General features: G+C 36.8%; 1 protein-coding gene across 4 annotated transcripts in view; it reads left to right on the forward strand.

Annotated features, from left to right (window-relative positions):
- Positions 1-19,768, forward strand: part of EPS15 (epidermal growth factor receptor pathway substrate 15) — a 140,660-nt gene that overhangs the window by 82,918 nt on the left and 37,974 nt on the right. For all 4 annotated transcript variants that reach the window (XM_047789128.1, XM_047789130.1, XM_047789132.1 and 1 more), the window contains exons 13-15: positions 1,050-1,122; positions 14,367-14,528; positions 14,924-15,121. In XM_047789128.1, coding sequence (XP_047645084.1) covers positions 1,050-1,122; positions 14,367-14,528; positions 14,924-15,121 — 433 coding nt within the window. The remainder of the gene's footprint in view (positions 1-1,049; positions 1,123-14,366; positions 14,529-14,923; positions 15,122-19,768) is intronic.

The raw sequence follows: 19,768 nt of genomic DNA on the forward strand, positions 1-19,768 counted from the left end.
AAAGCTGAAATACAGTCATGAAGCTCTCAAAAGAAACTCTAGTACTAGTCTGGAGAACTTCTTGAATGCCGCCGCCGTCCTTCATGATGCTGCCTTTTACCTATCCCCCACCTCAGAAATGTATTGCTATAGAATTCTACGGCTTTTTCTCTTATTTTGTGGAAAAGAAAAGAAAGTAAAGGGAGAAGTGTGTGGGTGAGTGGGATGGGAAGAGACTTCAATATAAATGAGCATTTAAATTTATTACATCAAAAAAAAAAAAACCTGTTTTGTAATTCTGAATCTAAGTTTGCTTAAGATTCATTCACTAGGAATCCAGCGCTTATGGAAGCACATAAGATTTTACATGAGTGTCCAAGTAAAAGTGGATCCTAGCATGTTTGATCTGAGGAATAGAGATAAATGCTGATGATTCTTTTTTAGTATACATTGTTTTATATATTTGATCAGTTGGTATTGATAGGTGGTCCTAAAATAGCTTTTGAGCAGATGTGGTGTTTAGTAGAGCAAATGGCCTGTGCATTGACAATCTTTTCTATTTTCTCTGCTGTTTCATTCTAAAATTGGTGTTCACAAGTGATTTAAGGGGAAATTAACACTTCAGTAAATGTCCTTTTCCTTAATATTGTTGACTGTTTCTCTTAGCCATTTTCATTTCACTTGACAGTGGTACTTAAGGGTTAAGCTTATAGAGCTGATGCAACCCCTCCTTTTTTTCACCAGCAATTTTCATTGGACAGCATTTCCATAGCAACAGTGAGATCAGAGAAACCTGAGTGTTTCATTGATTATTTTTCTCCTCTTCCTTTTTTAATCTATTCTCTTTTCACCACATTTTAGTGAGAAAGCGATTTTTTTTTTACAAACAGAGCTTATATTGATTTCTATTCCATAAATAATTAAAAGAGGGTAGAAAAATCTGCCCTGCATTTAAAAATTGAATGTTTCACTATGTATTTAAAAAGCGATTCAGGATTAGGAGGATGGATAAGCATACCGGCTGTAGCTGATGTTCTCAAATATTCTTGCATTGTTTGCTGGTCTTCTAGGGAAAAGAATAATGTGGAACAGGACCTTAAGGAAAAAGAAGATACTATTAAACAGAGAACAAGCGAGGTTCAGGTATGTGAACTATAACATTCAGTGTTCTGTTTCTGATTTAGGAGGATTATTTTAATTGTATGGGGTCATTTACTATGTGATGGTTGTGGTGTTGATGAGTAGGTCAAGGGAATACCTATTATTTATGTGATATAAATATTTATCTTTTGCAGAATGATTATTTCTCACCTAATTCTGGCCTGCAAAGATTACACTACAATGATAAAGCAGTATTTTTTGACATAAATTTCTAGTTTTTAAAGTATTTTAGGATGATATTTATCTACATATTATATCCTTAAAGGTTAAGTTTGAATGACTTACGATATAAATATTATTACACCAGTGAAATTAAATGAGTGAAATCATCATCATCATCATCATCATGAAAACGCAAATTGCTTTTTCATGGATGTGAGATTTTGTTCGCTAGTGGACCTAGTGTTATGAGACTCTCTCTCATAATACTGATAGGGCAGGAAACGTTATGGAACAATTTAAAATAGCCTTTTATAAGTTGCTTAGTAGCCAGGATATCTTAAACTTTGGCATAAAGAGATTTAATTTATTTTCACTATGTGCAGTGTTAAAGTAGCTTCATTTTACAAATGGGAAAGGACAATAAAACCTCAGTTTCTGATTGGGAAATGGCACAAAAGAGGTACTTCAAACATTAAAAATATAGAAAATTGGGCAGTGTTGCATTTAGAGCAATAAGCAATGCATGTGACCATGTTATTGGGGCACTGTTTCTTGAATGCTGCACCAGCACATACAGGATGTTGGATGTCGAAGCATTGATAGCAGTTGCCAGTAAGGGCTCATAGATGGGCATTTCTTAACGTTACTTGTATGTTGGATTTCTTTGTCCTGGTAGTTTCCAATAGACGAAAGCTCTGAAATTGTTAGATCCATTATTTTGTTTTCATGTAGCACATTCACCAGAGATTGTCTGTCAGGTGGACTGTGGTAGGGTGGGGGAAATGATTTATTGAGGGATTGAGGAAGAAGCCACAGGGAGAGAGAGACTTCTTGTTAGAAGTTCATTCTGCTATTGCACTTAAATGTGTATATATTGGAATTTTTGATGCAAAGTCAGGAGACCATCACTAATATATTTCTCTTTGTGTTAGTAACATAGGGAATAGTTGCCTCAATTACATTATTTTTGAGCTTCCTGAGAAATGCAAAAGAGTCATATCGACCTTAAGCAGTTGTTGCTGAAAATAGCTTTAAGAATGGAAGATAAAATAATCTAGAAAAGTTTTCTCAATCTGGATAGAGATAGTTACTGATACAATATTGGACAGCTTCTAAATTTAGTCAGATAATGTTTGAAAGTACAAAGATTTTTACAGTAGACAATATTTTATTATTTGTAAAACAATCTATGGGTTTTCACTACTACATCTTTTGAGGATGTGACTTTTAAATAGCCAATTTGGAAGAACACTAAAATTTGCATTATTTTTTTCAGGCTAGTTGACCTGTCCTTGAATATTTGATTTCTTGTATTTATAGAAGTTTTGTTACAGTTAAAATTTCTTTGTTGTATGTTTGTCCTTCTTTACTTAGTGGTGATGGTAAGGTATATGTTTAGTTTTAAGCTTTGCTGAATCCAAAACATATGTTTGGCAGAGGAAGTCTAAATTGTTGAATTTTTTTGCATAAGGTGCTGTAAGTAGAAGGTGTCTTAGAGCATGGGTAGTACAGGCCGGGTTGTAGTGGTTGAGCATAAAGTTCATTGGAAAAGAACACTGGATTAAAGCTTTGCATTAGTAGATTCATTACTCATACCAGCTGAGTACAGGTATCTTTGTATTATCCATGGTAGTGAATGAAGACACTAGACTAAGAATGACATGGGTAATTGACACTGACGAGTAATTAAAACTTTTCAGTTCAATGATTATTTTCAATTTTCTGAAGCAGGACAACTTACCTGAAGGTGGTAATAAGTATATTTCATCACTTATTGGGTTAACTTTGATTTACCCATTGGTAATAAGGCACAGACTAGGAATAACACGGGTAATTAAGATCTGTAACTGACTTCAACTCCTAGTGCTTATTTTCTGATTTCTCTGGCAGAAGGCATTCTACTAAAGCTTATTAATAAATATAAAGAATTATATTTGTTACATTTATCTTAAACATAATTAATAAATTTCAGAATCAAAGAACTTCAGTGTTTCTTTTTGATACCACTTTCTAATGTAGGTGCTAATGAAAAATGCCAAAATGAAGGTGTCGGGTGACAGAAGGGAACTTTGACCTATCAATAAGTGTCTGTCTGTCTGCCTCATCCAAACGTGGCTTTCCTAAGTGTCCTCCTTTTCTCCATGTTTATAAAGTCAGATAGTGATTATGTAAGCTCATATCTCAAGCAGAGAAACCAAACTTTCGAGCCTCTTTAGATGTGACCCAAGTGTCAAAAGACTAGTTCTTTTTTAACATTTATGTAGATTCTTAATTCAGTTAAAATAGGAAACTACCACATAATTAATTTCTAAATTAACTAATGATCTCCATGAATACCATCTTGAAAACTTAAACAGTTCAGTATTTTTTTTTTCTTGGAGACCAAACCAACTATTATTTTCAAATTCTGAGATGGGCACTGTTAACTCTTGTGAGATATACTGCTAGTTCATCAAGTTCTATGCAGAAGTTAGGCCTAAAGTGGCCCAAGGGCAGCAAAACCGTAAAAGGCCATTCTGTCTCAAATGTTTATGGTGTGCACGTCTTACTGTTGTTACAGGGAAAAGGTAGACCCACGTTCTTTCCTACCTTAATCTGCATATGTACAATTTTATTAACATTTTCTTCAGAGTGGTCAACAAATATTTAGGAATTCACCCTCATATGTATGCTTTCATCATTTTAGCATAGAAGTTTCTAAGAATGACTTGATATCAGAGAAACTTGAATTCAGTTCCTGGTTTTTGCTCTTTCGAGGTTTGTGATTCTAAGTGAGAAATTTAACCCCTCTACACGTTAGTTTTCTCTTCTGTAACAGGGAAGAGTTTGCTGTAAAGTACCTGAGAGTGATTGTCACAGGCTAAGAGTTCAGTACGTGTTCCAGTTAATAGTATTATTCTACATAAAACTGCCGTCTCCTTGTTACTCTTGATCATCATGCTCCTTCTTCTCTGACTTCTATCTTCACATCAGGCTATCTGCGTATAGCGCTCACCAGTTTTAAAATACTTTTTTTTTTTTTTTCTGTTGCTGCCGCTCTAGCTCCCGACCTATTTTTCTCTATTTTTGCTCCTTTTGTGGTCCTTTTCCCCCTTCCTGTCCTTTCAGAAATGCTATTTATTTTCCTGTTCGCCCATGCTGCTGTGCTTAATTTTTCTCCCCAGACCAGGAATAATCTTAAGGCCAAATCCATTGGTCCTTCCTGCACTAGTTACAGATTTCTTGGCTTGCATTCTCCTAGATAGTCATAGCCCTACCTACCTCTCTGACCCCTTGCTTCTGTTGCCTCTGCCATGGATGGACAGACATACTTCCCACTCATCCTCTGTCTTTTTTTCAATACCCCTGTCGTCCATATTCTGATGACTCCCAAATATTTACCAAGCCCTTACTTAACTCTCTTGAGTTCAGTCGCACATCTCTGGCTAGGCATTTTGATGTTTATCATTTCAAAGCCAATATGACTAAAATGAGTCCCATATTGTTGAAAAAATTGGCTTGAAGGTTTGAACTTCCCTATTTGTCAAGCGTATTTCTTTCTATTACTGCTGCCCTTATCACCTAACATCTGAAAATTTGAAAGTGCAAGTGCTTACTCCACTGAAATTTTGCAAGTTGTAAGTGTTTACTCCATCATTTTCTTGCCTTCTTTCTAAACCAGTTTTAGTATCGTGAGTCTCAGATGTGAAAATCTGTACTGCTGCCCACTGCCTCTGTTAATAGTGGGAGGATGTCATACCTCATGGGAATATTGAAAGTAGGAAAAAAGATGAAATAGAGACCACACTCCTATAGTACTTAGTTTTTGATTGTCTGTCTCTGAAGTGTGTGCCATATATTCTCTTCCTTATTCCCACCTTTTGCTGCTGCAGTCTAGAATATTCCCTGCTTCCCTGCTCTTGTGAATTCTACCATGCCTTAACGTCTAGCTCAAATCTCAACACTTCTCTAAACTTTCCCTTCTCTATATCCCCGTAGTCTACATCTGTCTTTGCTGTGTTGAAACTCCCAGAGGAGTATGTATCCACTTATATGGCACGTCTAGCGTATTATCTTAGTATACTAGTTTAGTATGTATGTTACAGATTCCAGCTTCTTACAGCCTATATTGTGAGCTCCTTAAGCTTAGAAATTGTACCTTGGATCAGATCTTTCACTATATATAGTAATATATTCTTAGATGGAGGTAAATTTAAGGAAGCTATTGACAATGGAAATGAATAGACTTTAATTTTGTGCATGAAATTAAAAATAGGAGAAGATACATCCAGAAAGCACAGGCAGAAAGGATTGGGAGCACAGTTGGTATTGCAAAGAGTCAGACTTTTCCATATTGTTCATACTACCTTCGTGAGAGAGAAGCTCCCAATTATTTATACTTTATCAATAAATATTTAGTAGTTTATAGTAATTGCCCATGTTTTTTTTTTAATGTTAATTCACTTAGTTTTTTTTTTTTCCTAGATGAAAAGGGATGACTTATTTTGGGTGGAAATAAAATTAGATACATGAGCTCAACATTCTTTTTCTAGTGATAATGCTCTTAGAACATGCTGAGAAGCATATGATTGAGCAATAACAGCAGGCTGTTAGGGAGTTTTTCTAACACCTACCCTAGTTTAATAGACTCCCTCTCTCTGGTCTTCGTTTTTTATCTTTTATTTTGGTCTTTTTGTCTTTTTAGGGCCGCACCTGCGGCATATGGACATTCCCAGGCTAGGGGTCCAGTCGGAGCTGCAGCTGCCAGCCTACACCACAGCAACACAGGATCTGAGCTGTGTCTGCATCTACACCACAACTCACGGCAATGCCGGATCCTTGACCCACTGAGTGAAGCCAGGGATCAGACCTGCTTCCTCATGGATGCTAATCGGGTTTGTTAGCCACTGAGCCATGACGGGAACTCCCTCTCTCTGGTCTTTGACTTAAACATCTTGCTCTATAGTTGGTCCTATTTTATATTAAGAGTGTTCCTATAACTTCCATTTGAGAATTAGGCCAACATAACTAAATGTACCTGATTATTTCTAGTTTTTGGATTAGTGTATAGAACTTTTAAAAAAAATCAATTAAATCATTAGCATTTTCTGTAAGATTACCAAAATAGTTAGAATTCCCCTTATTCTCTTTAGTAATTCTTTAGGTATGGATATATACTAGTGTATTGTTATAGATATACTGTACCTATGCTTTGGGGTTTTTTTTGTTTTTGTTTTTGGTTTTTTTTTTTTTGGTTTTTTGCTTTTTTTTGACGGGCTCCGGGGAGTCCTCACCTACAGCATATGGAAGTTCCCAGGCTAGGAGTTGAATCAGAGCTGCAGCTGCCGGCCTACATTGCAGCCACGGCAACCCTGGATCTGAGCCTAGTCGGCGACCTACATCACAGCTCATGGCAGTGCTGGATCCTTAACCTACTGAGGCCAGGGCTTGAACCCACATCGTCATGGATACCAGTTGGGTTTGTTACCACCGAGCCACACCAGGAACTCCTGCTTTGGCTTTCTTAAGTAACAATTTTATTCATAAGTTAGTGTCCTTTTTGTTTATTTTTTACTCACTTAAATGTTATTTCCACTACCCCCCATAGTGCTTCATGAGGTGTGGAGGGATGGGGCAAGCTTATAATTTTCTTTAACTTGTTTAATTTCTAGAAAATAGGACATTTTCCTTGAAATTTATTTTTACCAAGATCCCAGGGCAAGGATCCCTTCATTCCTGGTGGAGGAACCTTGGTTGAGGCTTGCTTTGGTGTTTTTCTTAAACAAACCTTGGCAATGCGTTACAGTAGTCTTGTTCACTGTATCCTTGCCATTTGCTCACTGCTGCTGTCCTCCTTTCTTTTGCTGTTAATGGTACAGGTGGGCAAGTAGAGCATGATCAGGGAAAATAGAGCGTAACTAGGAAGGCATCTGCAAATAAATGTCTTTACTCGTCCGCGTAGTGGGGTGGTATTCGATGGTGCCGAGGTCGTACACTAATTCAGGAAAGCATTTTCCCAAAGGGTTACCTTAAGGGTAAAAGAAAACTACGGTCCTAGTTTAGTGTAAAGCACTCTTTGCTAAGAGAATCTGCAACTGCCCTAGTCAAGGGTTAGTAGGTAGGGGTCAGGGAGGGAAGGTACATCTGTTGCCTTCATTTAGTCTCAGGATAAACAAATCTGTACGAAATAAAATAGCCAATATCTGGATATGAAATTTTTGTGAAAATTGCATTACAAGGAGTCGTAGCCTTATCAAATAATTTTACAGTGAAATTTGATTCTTATTCTTGTCAGCATGTATGTTTGCATCTGTTCATTTTTATTTTGTGCAGTTGAATAATACTAAGTTTGCTTACTGAAGAAGACCTTTGTGTGTATGGATTAGTGTTGGAATTTTTTTTAAAGATCTTTTTCATATTTAGAGTAGACATAGAGAAACATTAGTTATAATTAATTTTAATATGGACCTCTACCCAGCTTAAAATATATCACCAATGTGAGGTATTTTCTCAATAACTTTTCCCTTAAGGCCTGTACTTTTGTGTTACTATGTAGATTTTTACTGCAGCTAAGAAGCAAGGTTGGGAAATTTGAATGAATGTGTTTGCTCTTTGGAAGAGAAAGGGCAGGAATGAATAAATATTATATTGGCTTGCTTATTCCCTTTCCTTTTGCATAAACCTATTTTCTAGGCTCACTAAAAATATGAGTTTTGAAAACTGGTTCATTTTTATTAAAGGAAACCAGCATTGAATCTACTATTGGTACTTCTTACATAAGAATTCAGTCATGTCAGACTATTTATATACTGGGATGAAACCATGAGAGATATGTGATACTTTAAAAACTGCAAACTTGACATTTTCTGATTATAAAAGTAATATGGGTCCATAGTAAGCTTGTAAAATAAAGAAAAATATAAATAGAAAGAAATCCTACAATTTTACATTTCATGAACCCATTGAAGGGAAAGAAAAAATTTTTCCAAGATACTTAAAAAATGCTTTTTGGACCAACATTATCATTATGTATTAACTATATAATAATTTTATGAACAGAGTACTGTCAATAGATTATTTTCCCAAATATAAAATTACTTCAGGAGTTCCCGCTGTGGCACAGCGGGGTAAAAATCCAACAGCAGTGGCTTAGATTACTGCAGAGGTTCAAGTTCAACCTCTGGCCTGGTGCAGTGGATTAAAGGATCCAGCAATACCACAGTTGTGGTGTAGCTCATAGTTGTGGCTCGAATTCCATCTCTGGCCCAGGAACTTCCATGTGCTGCAGGTACGGCCATTAAAAAAATTATATTTGACTCATGAGAATTTTTCAGAGCACAGTCGTTTTTCAAGCTACTTGGTTAAAGCGAAGCTCTCATTCTGCTTTCCTGAAGAGTAAGAAGAGTGTATATAGTATAATGTAAAAAAAAATAGATAAGTTTAAAACATAAGAAAGGTCTGTATGACCACAGTGACATGCCAAAGCAGTAAAGATTATTTCCTTATAATGGAAAATTTTAAATGTCAAATCAGTTTTGATCTATAGACTGTACAAATATTGAATCCCTATAGAAATTTAGATATTAATTTAACAAAAACATTTTTATAGGTCAGTTTGAGGCTAGTTTTAATATTTTTTTCTAGTTTAAATGCAGAATGAAACTTTTCATAGTATGTTGAGAGAATGTACAGACCTTTCTGTCAGCCTTAGGCACATGTCCTAATAGTTTCTCCCAGATACTAGAATCCTTGTGATAGTTACAAATCATTGCCTAATTAATTAAACATGCTAAGCATTGTCCTAGATTGTGGAACCTCTAAGAAAGATGAGGCATTGGCCCTGTCCTTCAGCAGCGTATCATTTAGAGGTAACTGTAATACAGTGGAGTAAAAATAGAGGTTGGGTACAAACTGCTGTAAGAGCACAGGTCAAGGAAGCTCAGGGTGGTCAGAGGAAACTAAATTTGGCTGCACCTTGAAGAATGAAAAGTAAACTTCTAGGTAGCAGTGCTGTGGAAAGGCATTCAAGGCAGAGCAGATGGCCTAAGGAAGGGCACAGGGACATTGAAGTATACTTTTGATTGGAGAAAGAAGAGGGTCTGCTGAAGAGGGGGCACAGGTAAACATGGGGAGAAGAAGGCAGTAGACGAGGAAGGATAACATGGGTTCCAGAATTGAAGGTTCTAATGTATCTTGTAGCCTGTTTTACCTTGTCCTTTAGCTAAGAGGGAACTATCATATATTTTTGAAATAGAGTGATTAACAAAAATCTCCTTTGCAGTGAGTTATTTTTTTTAAGAAAATTGGACATTTGGAGTAGGAAGAAACAAGGCAGAAAAAGCAAATTATGAATCAAGGGAGGGACAATGAAAACTAGTATGTATTTATTGAGAGCCAGTGCCAGGTGCATATCTAAGCTGTATCTCCTTTTGAGTGTGCATCAGTTAACAGTGTAGACAAGGTTAAAAACTTAGGCATGAAAAAAATTTAGGCATGCTGGTAAATTAATGATAAAGTTGTAGCAGAATTTACCACTGTGAACCTATAATCACTTAGACTTAACGTAATGTTAGCCCAGGAAGAGTCTTTTATTATCATCCATTGTGTTGGGCCTTTTAAGGGAATTTTTAAAGGAAAGCAGCATGGTGGTAGTTGTACTTTTAAATTAATCAGCTGGTTGAGCAGAATATAACATAAAAAGCAAATTATTAAAAACATTATTCATAAAGTTAAAAAAGAAAAGAAATAAAAACATTGTTCAGTGTTTTCTTTAATCATAGACGCATCTATATATATTTGAAAAATAGTGGCACACGTGTGAGACATTTAGTCTACAGACAATAGATAGCATAGTATATAGCAGAGCTCAGACTCTGGAATCAGAACCTAGTTTGAATCTATTACCTGTTGACTATAACTTTTAGCAAGTTACTTGCTCATCTGGGCTTCAGTTTTCTTAAATGTAAAATGTGAATAATGATAGTACCTACCTCATAGATTTGTCATGTGAGTTATAAATCAGTTAATATTTGTAAAGATCCTGTAACAGTATCCAGCACATTGTAAGGGCTTTTGAAAATGTTTGCTATCATGATGATGATAATGCTACGTTGTATAAATCATGCGATAATTCAGAGACCTTCTTCTGATAAGTTTTTCTTCTTGTCTTAGTTCTTATTCTGATGCATGATCACTGGGGCCTTTGAATAGTATGTTATCTTTAAAATATCATTACCGTTAGAAATTTGTGTTCACAGTTTTACTTCACCCTCTCTGAGGTCTCTGCCCACCTCCTGTGGACAAGCCTTATCAATCCATTCTTCTTTCTCATGTATGATTCCTAGAGAGAATCAAGTCCTAATTCCCTACAAAATCCTTTATGTATAATGAATTAACCTCTCTCCTGTGCATCTGCAGTGATAGTAGTAATGTACCATTCTTCAGAGAACTGGGAAAATAGTCCCTCAGATGATTTTCTGTGGTTCAGATGAGGAACCCCAATTGGAGGATATGTAAATCAAGCCATCTTGGCTGCTATGTTTCATGGTAGTATCATAATGGCAGTAGTTGCTTTCATCTTTCTCCCAAGTCTCCTTTTTTTTTTTTTTTTGCTTTTTAAGGCCACAGCCACAGCATAAGGAAGTTCCCAGGCTAGGGGTCCAATCAGAACTGTAGCTGCTGGCCTATGCCACAGCCATAGCAATGTGGGATCCAAGCCACATCTGTGACCTACACCACAGTTCATGGCAACGCCAGATCCCTGACCCACTGAGTGAGGCCAGGGATCGAACTGGCATCCTCATGGTTACAATTAAGATTCGTTTCCACTGCACCACGATAGGAACTCCTGTATTTTTTTAAAGTAGACTTTATTTTTTATTTTTTTTTTAACTTTTTTTTTTTTTGCTTTTTAGGGCCGCACTCGTGGCATATGGAGGTTCCCAGGCTAGGGGTCAAATCGGAGCTACAGCTGCTGGCCTACACCACACCACAGCAACACCAGAACCCAGTTGCATCTGCGGCCTATCCCACAGCTTACAGAAATGCCGGATCTTTAAACCACTGAGCGTGTCCAGGGATCGAACCTGTGTCCTCATGGATGCTAGTCAGATTCATTAACCACTGAGGCATGACAGGAACTCCAAAAGTAAACTCTATTTTTTAGAGCAGTTTTAGGTCCACAGAAAAATTACGCAGAAGATACAGAGATTTCCCATTGTATTTTAATTAATTAATTTATTTATTTATTTTTGTTTGTCTTTTTGCCATTTCTAGGGCCGCTCCTGCAGCATATGGAGGTTCCCAGGCTAGGGGTCTAATCAGAGCTGTAGCCACCGGCCTACGCCAGAGACACAGCAACTCGGGATTCAAGCCTCATCTGCAGTGTACACCACAGCTCATGGTAACGCCAGATCCATAACCCACTGAGCAAGGCCAGGAATTGAACCCATAACCTCATCGTTCCTAGTCGGATTCGTTAACCACTGAGCCATGACGGGAATGCCCCCGTTGTATTTTTAAAATCTATGTAACCTTTATCATTAAGAATGAAGTCTGGCACACACATGAATAAATAAATATATAATTTTCAAAGTGGTTTATCTTAAGAAATTCATTCTGACACAGAGCTATCTGTATTTTCTTCTGTACATTTAAAATTTTTGTCTTTCATATTTAGGCCTGTAATATACCGGGAATATTTTTTTCCCTTTTGGTATTGGTGACTTAACTTTTTTCCTTTTTTGCCACATGGGTATGCCCAGCATTATTTACTGAATAGCTAATTCTCTTTTCCTCCAATCAGTTTTAACATTATGTCTTATCATATTTTCTGTGTACATCTAGATTCTGTATGTTTAAATTCTTTTTCTGTTCCATTGATCTGTTTGTCTATCCTTCCACCGAACCAAGCAGCCTTAATTACTTTGGTTTTCCAGTAATTCTTATTATCTTGTAGGGTAAGTCCTTTAACATTTTACAGTACTTTTTTTGTTTTTTTCTTTATTCTTCCAAATACGTCTTAGAATCAACTTGTCAAGACCCTTGAAAAATCTTGTTAGGATTTTTATTGGAGTACATAGAGTAATTAGGAGAGACGTGACATCTGTATGAAGTTATTCATCCTTCACTAAATAGGTAGTGAAGTACCTTTTGTATATTGGGAACTGGGAACATAGCAGTGAACAAAACTCACGACTATCCCTGTACTCTTGGGGCGTACATTCTAGTGGAAGGAAATTTGTTCTATCACTGGGATCAGTCTCAATGTCCATCAAATGTATATCCATATGATGGAATACTACTCAGCAATAAAAAAGAACAAACTACTTTTATATGTAATAATATGGATGAATCTCAAAAATATTCCATGAGGTGTAAGAAGCTGGGTATTATATGATTCTATTTATGTGAAATGTCTATGAAAGGAAAAATTATAGCAACAGAAAGCAGATCATTGGTTGTCTGAGGCTTAAAATGGCATTGAGAATTGACGCCAAAGAGTATACAGGCACTTTTTAGGTGATGGAAATGTTTTAAAACTGGATCATGCTGATCATTGCACAACTGTATATATTTACTAAAACTTACTGAATTGTATACCTGTAATGGGCAAATTTTGTGCTATGTATAAATTATACCTCATAAAGCTATTTAAATATATTATTTTATGCCAACTCAGAGATAACTTGAAAACATGGAAAGTCACAAAGAAGCCAAACAAAAAAAGCACACGTTACATGATTCCATTCATATAAAATATCCAGAATAGAGAAAGCTATGGAGATAAAAAGATTTGCCAAGGGCTGGGATGATCAGGAGGGAAATAGGGAGCAACTTACTAATAGGTATAGAGTTTCTTTTGGGGGTAAGAAAAATGTTCTAAAATTGTTGTGGTCATGGTTGCACAGCTCTATAAACATACTAAAAACCAGTAGAAAAAAAACATATATATAAATAAATGCTTAAAAATTTATTTAAAAAAAACCCATTGACTTGTACACTTTCAATGGGTGCATTGTACAGTATGTGAATTATCTCAATAAAGCTGTTCTAGAAAATAAATAAAAATGATATCCTGTAGATGAAGGAGAATTAGTGAAGGGAGATGGTGGTGGGTGGTGGTGAGGAAAGCCTCACTGAGAAGTTAACAGTTGAGCAAAGACTTCAAAAAGATGAGTGGTTGAAACATGTCGATTCCTAGTGGAAGAACTTTGTAGGAAGAGGGGATAATCAGTGAAAGATCCTGAGAAGGAAGCATATCCAGCATGTTTAAGAAACAGCAGTGAGGCCAGTGTGGCTGAAATAGAGTGAGCAAGAGGAAGAGCAGGAAAAGAATCTGGGAGGTGGGATCACGTAGGATCCCTGTAAAGACTTCGTTTTTTTCCAGTAAGGGAGGTGGGGAGTCTGCAGAGTTTTGCGTAGAGGAATGACATCATCTGACATAGGGTTTTAAAAGTGGCTACTGTGCTGAAAGTAAACTGGAAGGCACCATGGGTGGGAGCAAGGAAACCAGTCAGAAGGCAGCAATCCAGGAGAGAGAGGCGAGAGACTTGGACCACGGATGAAGAAAAATGTGGCCAGTTGTAAAATAAATTGTAAAGGAAGAAGCAACAAGATTTGCTGACAGGTTGGAGGTGAGATGTGAAAGAGAAGAATCAAAGATGCTGGATGTTTTGCCCAGAGAAACTGAGAGGGGAGAGTTGGAGGATGAAGTAGATTTGGGCAGGTGGAAGGGAAATGCCAGGAGTTCTGTTTTTGATGTTAGAGAAGTCCATCAGACATCCACGGACGGATTTGAATAAGCAAATTGGATTTTTTTTTTTTTAACTTTTTTGGAGTCTAGTTGACTTACAATGTTGTATTAGTTTCAGGTGTACAGCAAAGTGAGCAAATTGGATTTCTGAATCTAGAATCTAGGAAAGAAATCCTCAGGCAAAGATTGCATTTAAAGCCATGAGTCCTCCAATCCACCAATATACTTAATAAGAGGAGACTTTATCTTCTCTTAAGATTAGGCTTTTAAACATTATTAATGTTCACCTGTGTCCAAGGGTAATAAATATGTTACTTTTCTTGTATTTCAGGATCTTCAAGATGAGGTTCAGAGGGAGAATACTAATCTGCAAAAACTACAGGCCCAGAAACAGCAAGTACAGGAACTCCTTGATGGACTGGATGAGCAGAAGGCCCAGCTGGAGGAGCAACTGCAGGAAGTCAGAAAGAAGTGTGCTGAAGAGGCCCAGCTGGTACAGTCTGGTGGTTTACTACTGCCTATGTCTATACGTAGTTGCTTTTGCTGGCTTAAATTGGAACTATTTTCTGCTTGTTGTTAAGTAGCAATCTAGTTTGGGAGCATGAAGGAGATGGGGCGTGGTTCATCCAGAAATTACAAGGGAAATGACTCTTCATATACCATTTTCTCCCAGTTTTAGTTGGAGGTATGGTACCTATGCCTTCAACTCTTCTCTGTCAATCCCAGTTACCACCACCCCCCACCTTTTTTTTTTTTTTTTTTAACCAAAATAAACAACAAAAAACTCCCACCAATATATTAAATTAAACAAACATTGCATTATGGAACATTTTAATGACATCTCTTTTTTTTAATCCCACTTTCTTTTCATTCACCTCCATATTATAGATCTCATCCCTAAAAGCTGAAATAACGAGTCAAGAATCGCAGATCTCCACTTACGAAGAAGAGCTGGCCAAAGCTAGGGAAGAGCTGAGTCGTCTACAGCAAGAAACTGCAGAGCTGGAGGAGAGTGTGGAGTCAGGGAAGGCTCAGCTGGGACCTCTTCAGCAGCACCTGCAGGACTCACAGCAGGAAATCAGTTCAGTAAGTCTTTGTGGCAGCAAGAAATGGGCACTCACATCCTTATAGTGAATAATATCTTTTAAACTTCTGTTTCTTCTCCTTCTGCCTAGTTTATTATTCATTTTCAGTGATTTTATACAAATAGGTTTCTTGTCACCTGTCATAAGTTAAAGCTCTAATACATCTTGTACATCTCATGATTATCACTGGAGTTGTGGTCAAGAGTGCAGAAATTACAAGGGAAATGGTTTAGGTTTAGGTGCTGGCTTTGCCACTTGCTGCCTGAATCATCTTTGTATCAAATTCCTTATCTTCAGAATTGGAGAATTAACAGTACCCCTGCCTCTTAGGGCTGCTGTAAGGTTTAAATGAGGTAAAACTAATGAGGTATTTTAGCATAGTGTTTGGTAAATAAGTGCTTAGTAAGTGTTGCTTACTTTTTTTTTTTTTGTCTTTTTAGGGCTACCCTGAAGCATATGGAAGTTCCTAGGCTAGGGGTCAAATCAGAGCTATAGATGCCAGCCTATACCACAGCTGCAGCAATGCTGGATCCAGGCATCTGTAACTTACACCACAGCTCACGGCAGTGCCGGATCCCTAACCCACTGAGTGTGGCCACGTATCAAACCAGCGTCCTCCTAGATACTAGTAGGGTTCATTACCGCTGTGCCACAATGGAAACTCCTACTTTTGTAAATAATAATCCAGTGTCTTCCCTTTTGGGATTCTAATCTTGAAACCAGTTTTGCTTATTTGGAAACCTTTATTTTTTTGTAATTAGGAAATTGTTCGTTATATAGATAAATATGCAGTGTTGTGATAGATCCAGTATATAGATCCTTTGCTTTGCTCTTTCTCAAATTCCATAAATGGAGAATAATATTTTATAGAATGATAATAAGATGGTTGGATATGATAATAAGATGGTTGGATATGCATAGAGATCATACAGCCCATTCCTTTCATTTTGAATTTCAACAAACTGAAGTCATGGAAGGTTAAGCAACTTGCTTATGATTACACAGCTTTCAAAAGATCCACAGCCTAGAGTCGATCTTCTAAAACCTAGTCTAGCAGGTGAATGAATACCTACCCACTCTTCTTCTAGGACATAGCTTAACCTCTTATTGCTTTGTGGCATTTTCTGAACCCTGCCTTTATTGGACGTTGTACTTCTGTTATAGCAATTGTAACATTTCCCCTGCACATTTGTTTATGTGTTTGTCTCCCTCAGTAGACAGAGCCTTTTGGTCTAGAAACATACATTTCCCTCCTATCATTTGCTACAGTTCTTGTCCCAGTGTAGGTAACTCAATAAATAGGTAGGAAACCCAAAAGAAAGTTATCCTAGTGGAATGATATCAGATGAATCCACACTGACCTCCCCCCACCACCAAGAAAGCAGTCCTGTGAACCATGAACTACTACCAAGATTTACACGGACCCCATGCATAACAACTATCTGGTTTCAAGGAAGGTAACATAATACCACCGCTCCCATCACGTGCTCTAGATACATGTGAGCCACTAACACCTTTATGAACTTCAAGACAAGGCAGTGGCCATGGCATCTACATACCTGTCATCAAGGGGACAATAAATATAGAAAGTTAAACATTATGAGACAACAAAGAAATAACCTTCAGACAAAGGAAGAAGACAAAAACAACTAAATTAAGAGGAGACAGACAATCTACCTGAAAAAGAATTCAGAGTGATGATGGTAAAGATGATCCGAGACCTTGGAAAAAAGATGGAGACAGAGAAGTTTTGAGAAATAATAGAGAAAATAGAGAAGTTATGAGAAATGTTTAACAGAGAGCTAGAGGACCTAAAGAATAAGCAAAGTAAGGTGGATAGCACAGTATCTGAAATGAAGAATATACTAGAAGGAATCAATAGCCAGATAATGGAGGTAGAAGAATAAATAAGTGATGTAGAAGACAGAGTGGTGGAGATCACTGCCGCAGAAAAGCATAAAGGAAAAGAACTGAGGAGACTCTAAGAGATCTCTGGGACAACATTAAAGTACCAAAATTCACATCATAGGGGTTCCTGAAGGAGAAGAGAGAGGAAAAGGGGCCAGAGAAAATATTTGAAGAGATTATAGTTGAAAATTTCCCTAATACGGGAAAGGAGACACTCAAGTCGAGGAAACACAGAGGAACCCACAAAGGATGAACCCAAAGAGAAACACAGTGAGACACATACTAATTAAACTGACAAAAATTAAATACAAAGAAAAAAATATTAAAAGCATCAAGGGAACAGCAACAAATAACATACAAAGGAATCCCCATAAGGATAACAGCTGATCTTTCAGTAGAGAAAGCTAGCAAGCTAGAAGGGAGTGGCAAGATATATTTAAGGTGATGGAGGGGAGGAACCTAGAACCAAGAATACTATACCCAGCAAGGCTCTCATTCAGATTTGAAGGATAGATCAAAAGCTTTTCAGACAAACAAAAGCTAAAAGAATTCAGCAACTCCAAACCAGCTCTATAGCAACTACTAAAGGAACTTCTCTAAGCAAAAAGGAAAAAGCCACAACTAAAACAAGAAATTTTCAAAAGAGAAAAGTCAGTGGTAAAGACAAAGATAATATAAAGGTAGCAAATCACCCATTGAAAAAAATGATATCAAAACTAGCGGACATGAGAAAAGGAGAACACAAATGCAAAACATCAAAAATTCATTCAAAAATAAGAGAGCCACAAACCGAAATAATAAGTACAATAGACATACATATAAAAAAGAAAAAGCAATCCAAACACGATACTAGAGTCAGCAAATCACAGAGAAGACAACAAAAGAAGGGAAGGGGGGAAAAAGATTCAAAGTAACAATTCAAAGCAGTTAACAAAATGGCAATAAATACATACTTATACGTAATTACACTGAATGTAAATGGATTAAATGCGCCAACCAAAAGACACAAACTGGGCATTGGAATACAAAAAGAAGACCCAAATATATACTGTTTAAAAGAGACCCACTTCAGACCCAAGGACACATACAGACTGAAAGTGAGAGGATGGAAGAAAATATTACATGCAAATGGAAATCAAAGGAAAGCAGGAGTAGCAGTACTCATATCAGACAAAATTGACTCTAAGATAAAGAAAATCACAAGAGACAAAGAAGGGCACTACCTAATAAAGGATCAATCCAAGAAGAAGAAATAACAATTGTAAATATATATGCACCTAACATAGGAGCACCTCAATATATAAGGTAACTGCTGACAGCCATAAAAGAAGAGATCAACAGTAGCACAATAATAGCGGGGGACTCTAACACCCCACTTATATCAAGAGACAGATCATCCAGACAGAGAATCAGCAGGGAAACACAGGCCTTAAATGATACTCTAGACCAGATAGATTTAACTGGTATTTATAGAACATTCTATCCCAAACCCACAGAATATGCATTCTTCTCAAGTGCACATGGAACATTCTCCAAGATAGATTACATTTGGGGCCACAGATCAAGCCTTGGTAAATTTTAAAAAGTTGAAATTATCCTATACATTTTCTCCAACCACAATGCTATGAGACTATAAATCAACTACAAGAAAAAAAAAGCAAAAAACACAAACTCCTGGAAGCTAAACAATATGCTACCGAACAACCAAAGGATCATTGAAGAAATCAAAAGATCCTTAGAGACAAATGACAGCAAAGATACAACAAGCCAAAATCTATGGGACACAGCAAAAGTAGTTCTGAGAGGGAAGTTTATAACAATACAGTCTTACCTCAGGAAAGAAGAAAAAGCTCAAATAACCTAAACTTGCACCTAAAACAATTAGAGAAGGAATAACAGACAAAGCCCAAAATTAGCAGAAGGAAAGAAATCCTTAAGATCAGAGCAGAAGTAAATGAAGTAGAGACAAAACAATAGAGAACATCAATGAAACCAAAAGTTGGTTCTTTGAAAAGATCAACAAAATATATAAACCTTTAGCCAGACTCATCAAGAAAAAATGGGAGAGGGCTCAAATCAATAAAATTAGAAATGAAAAAGGAGAAATTACAACTGATTCCACAGAAGTATGATCTCTTATGTTCATGGGAGACTACTGTAGGCAACTATACACCAATAAAATGGACAACCTAGAAGAAATGGACAGATTCTTACAAAGGTACAACCTACCAAGTCTGAATCAGGAAGAAACTGAAAATAAGAACCAATCACAAGTAATGAAATTGAATATGTTATTAAAAACCTTCCAGAAAACAAAAGTCCAGGACCCAATGGCTACACAGGTGAATTCTATCAAACATTCAGAAAAGAGTTAACACCTATTCTTCTGAAACTCTTTCAAAAAATAGCAGAGGAAAGAACACTCCCAAGCTCATTCTGTGAGGCCACCATCACCCTGATGCCAAAACCAGACAAAAATGCCACAAAAAAAGAAAATTACAGATCAATATCACTGATGAACATAGAAGCAAAAATCCTCAACAAAATACTAGCAGACCAAATCCAAGTATATATTAAAAGGATCGTACACCATGATCAAGTAGGATTTATTCCAGGGATGCAAGGATTCTTCTGTATCTGCAGATCTATCATTGTGATACATCACATGAACAAACTAAAGAACTAAAAACCATATGATCATCTCAATAGATGCAGAAAAGGCTTTTGACAAAATTCAACA

The sequence above is a fragment of the Phacochoerus africanus genome, chromosome 8 (genome assembly GCF_016906955.1).
Source record: "Phacochoerus africanus isolate WHEZ1 chromosome 8, ROS_Pafr_v1, whole genome shotgun sequence".
Taxonomy (NCBI): domain Eukaryota; kingdom Metazoa; phylum Chordata; class Mammalia; order Artiodactyla; family Suidae; genus Phacochoerus; species Phacochoerus africanus.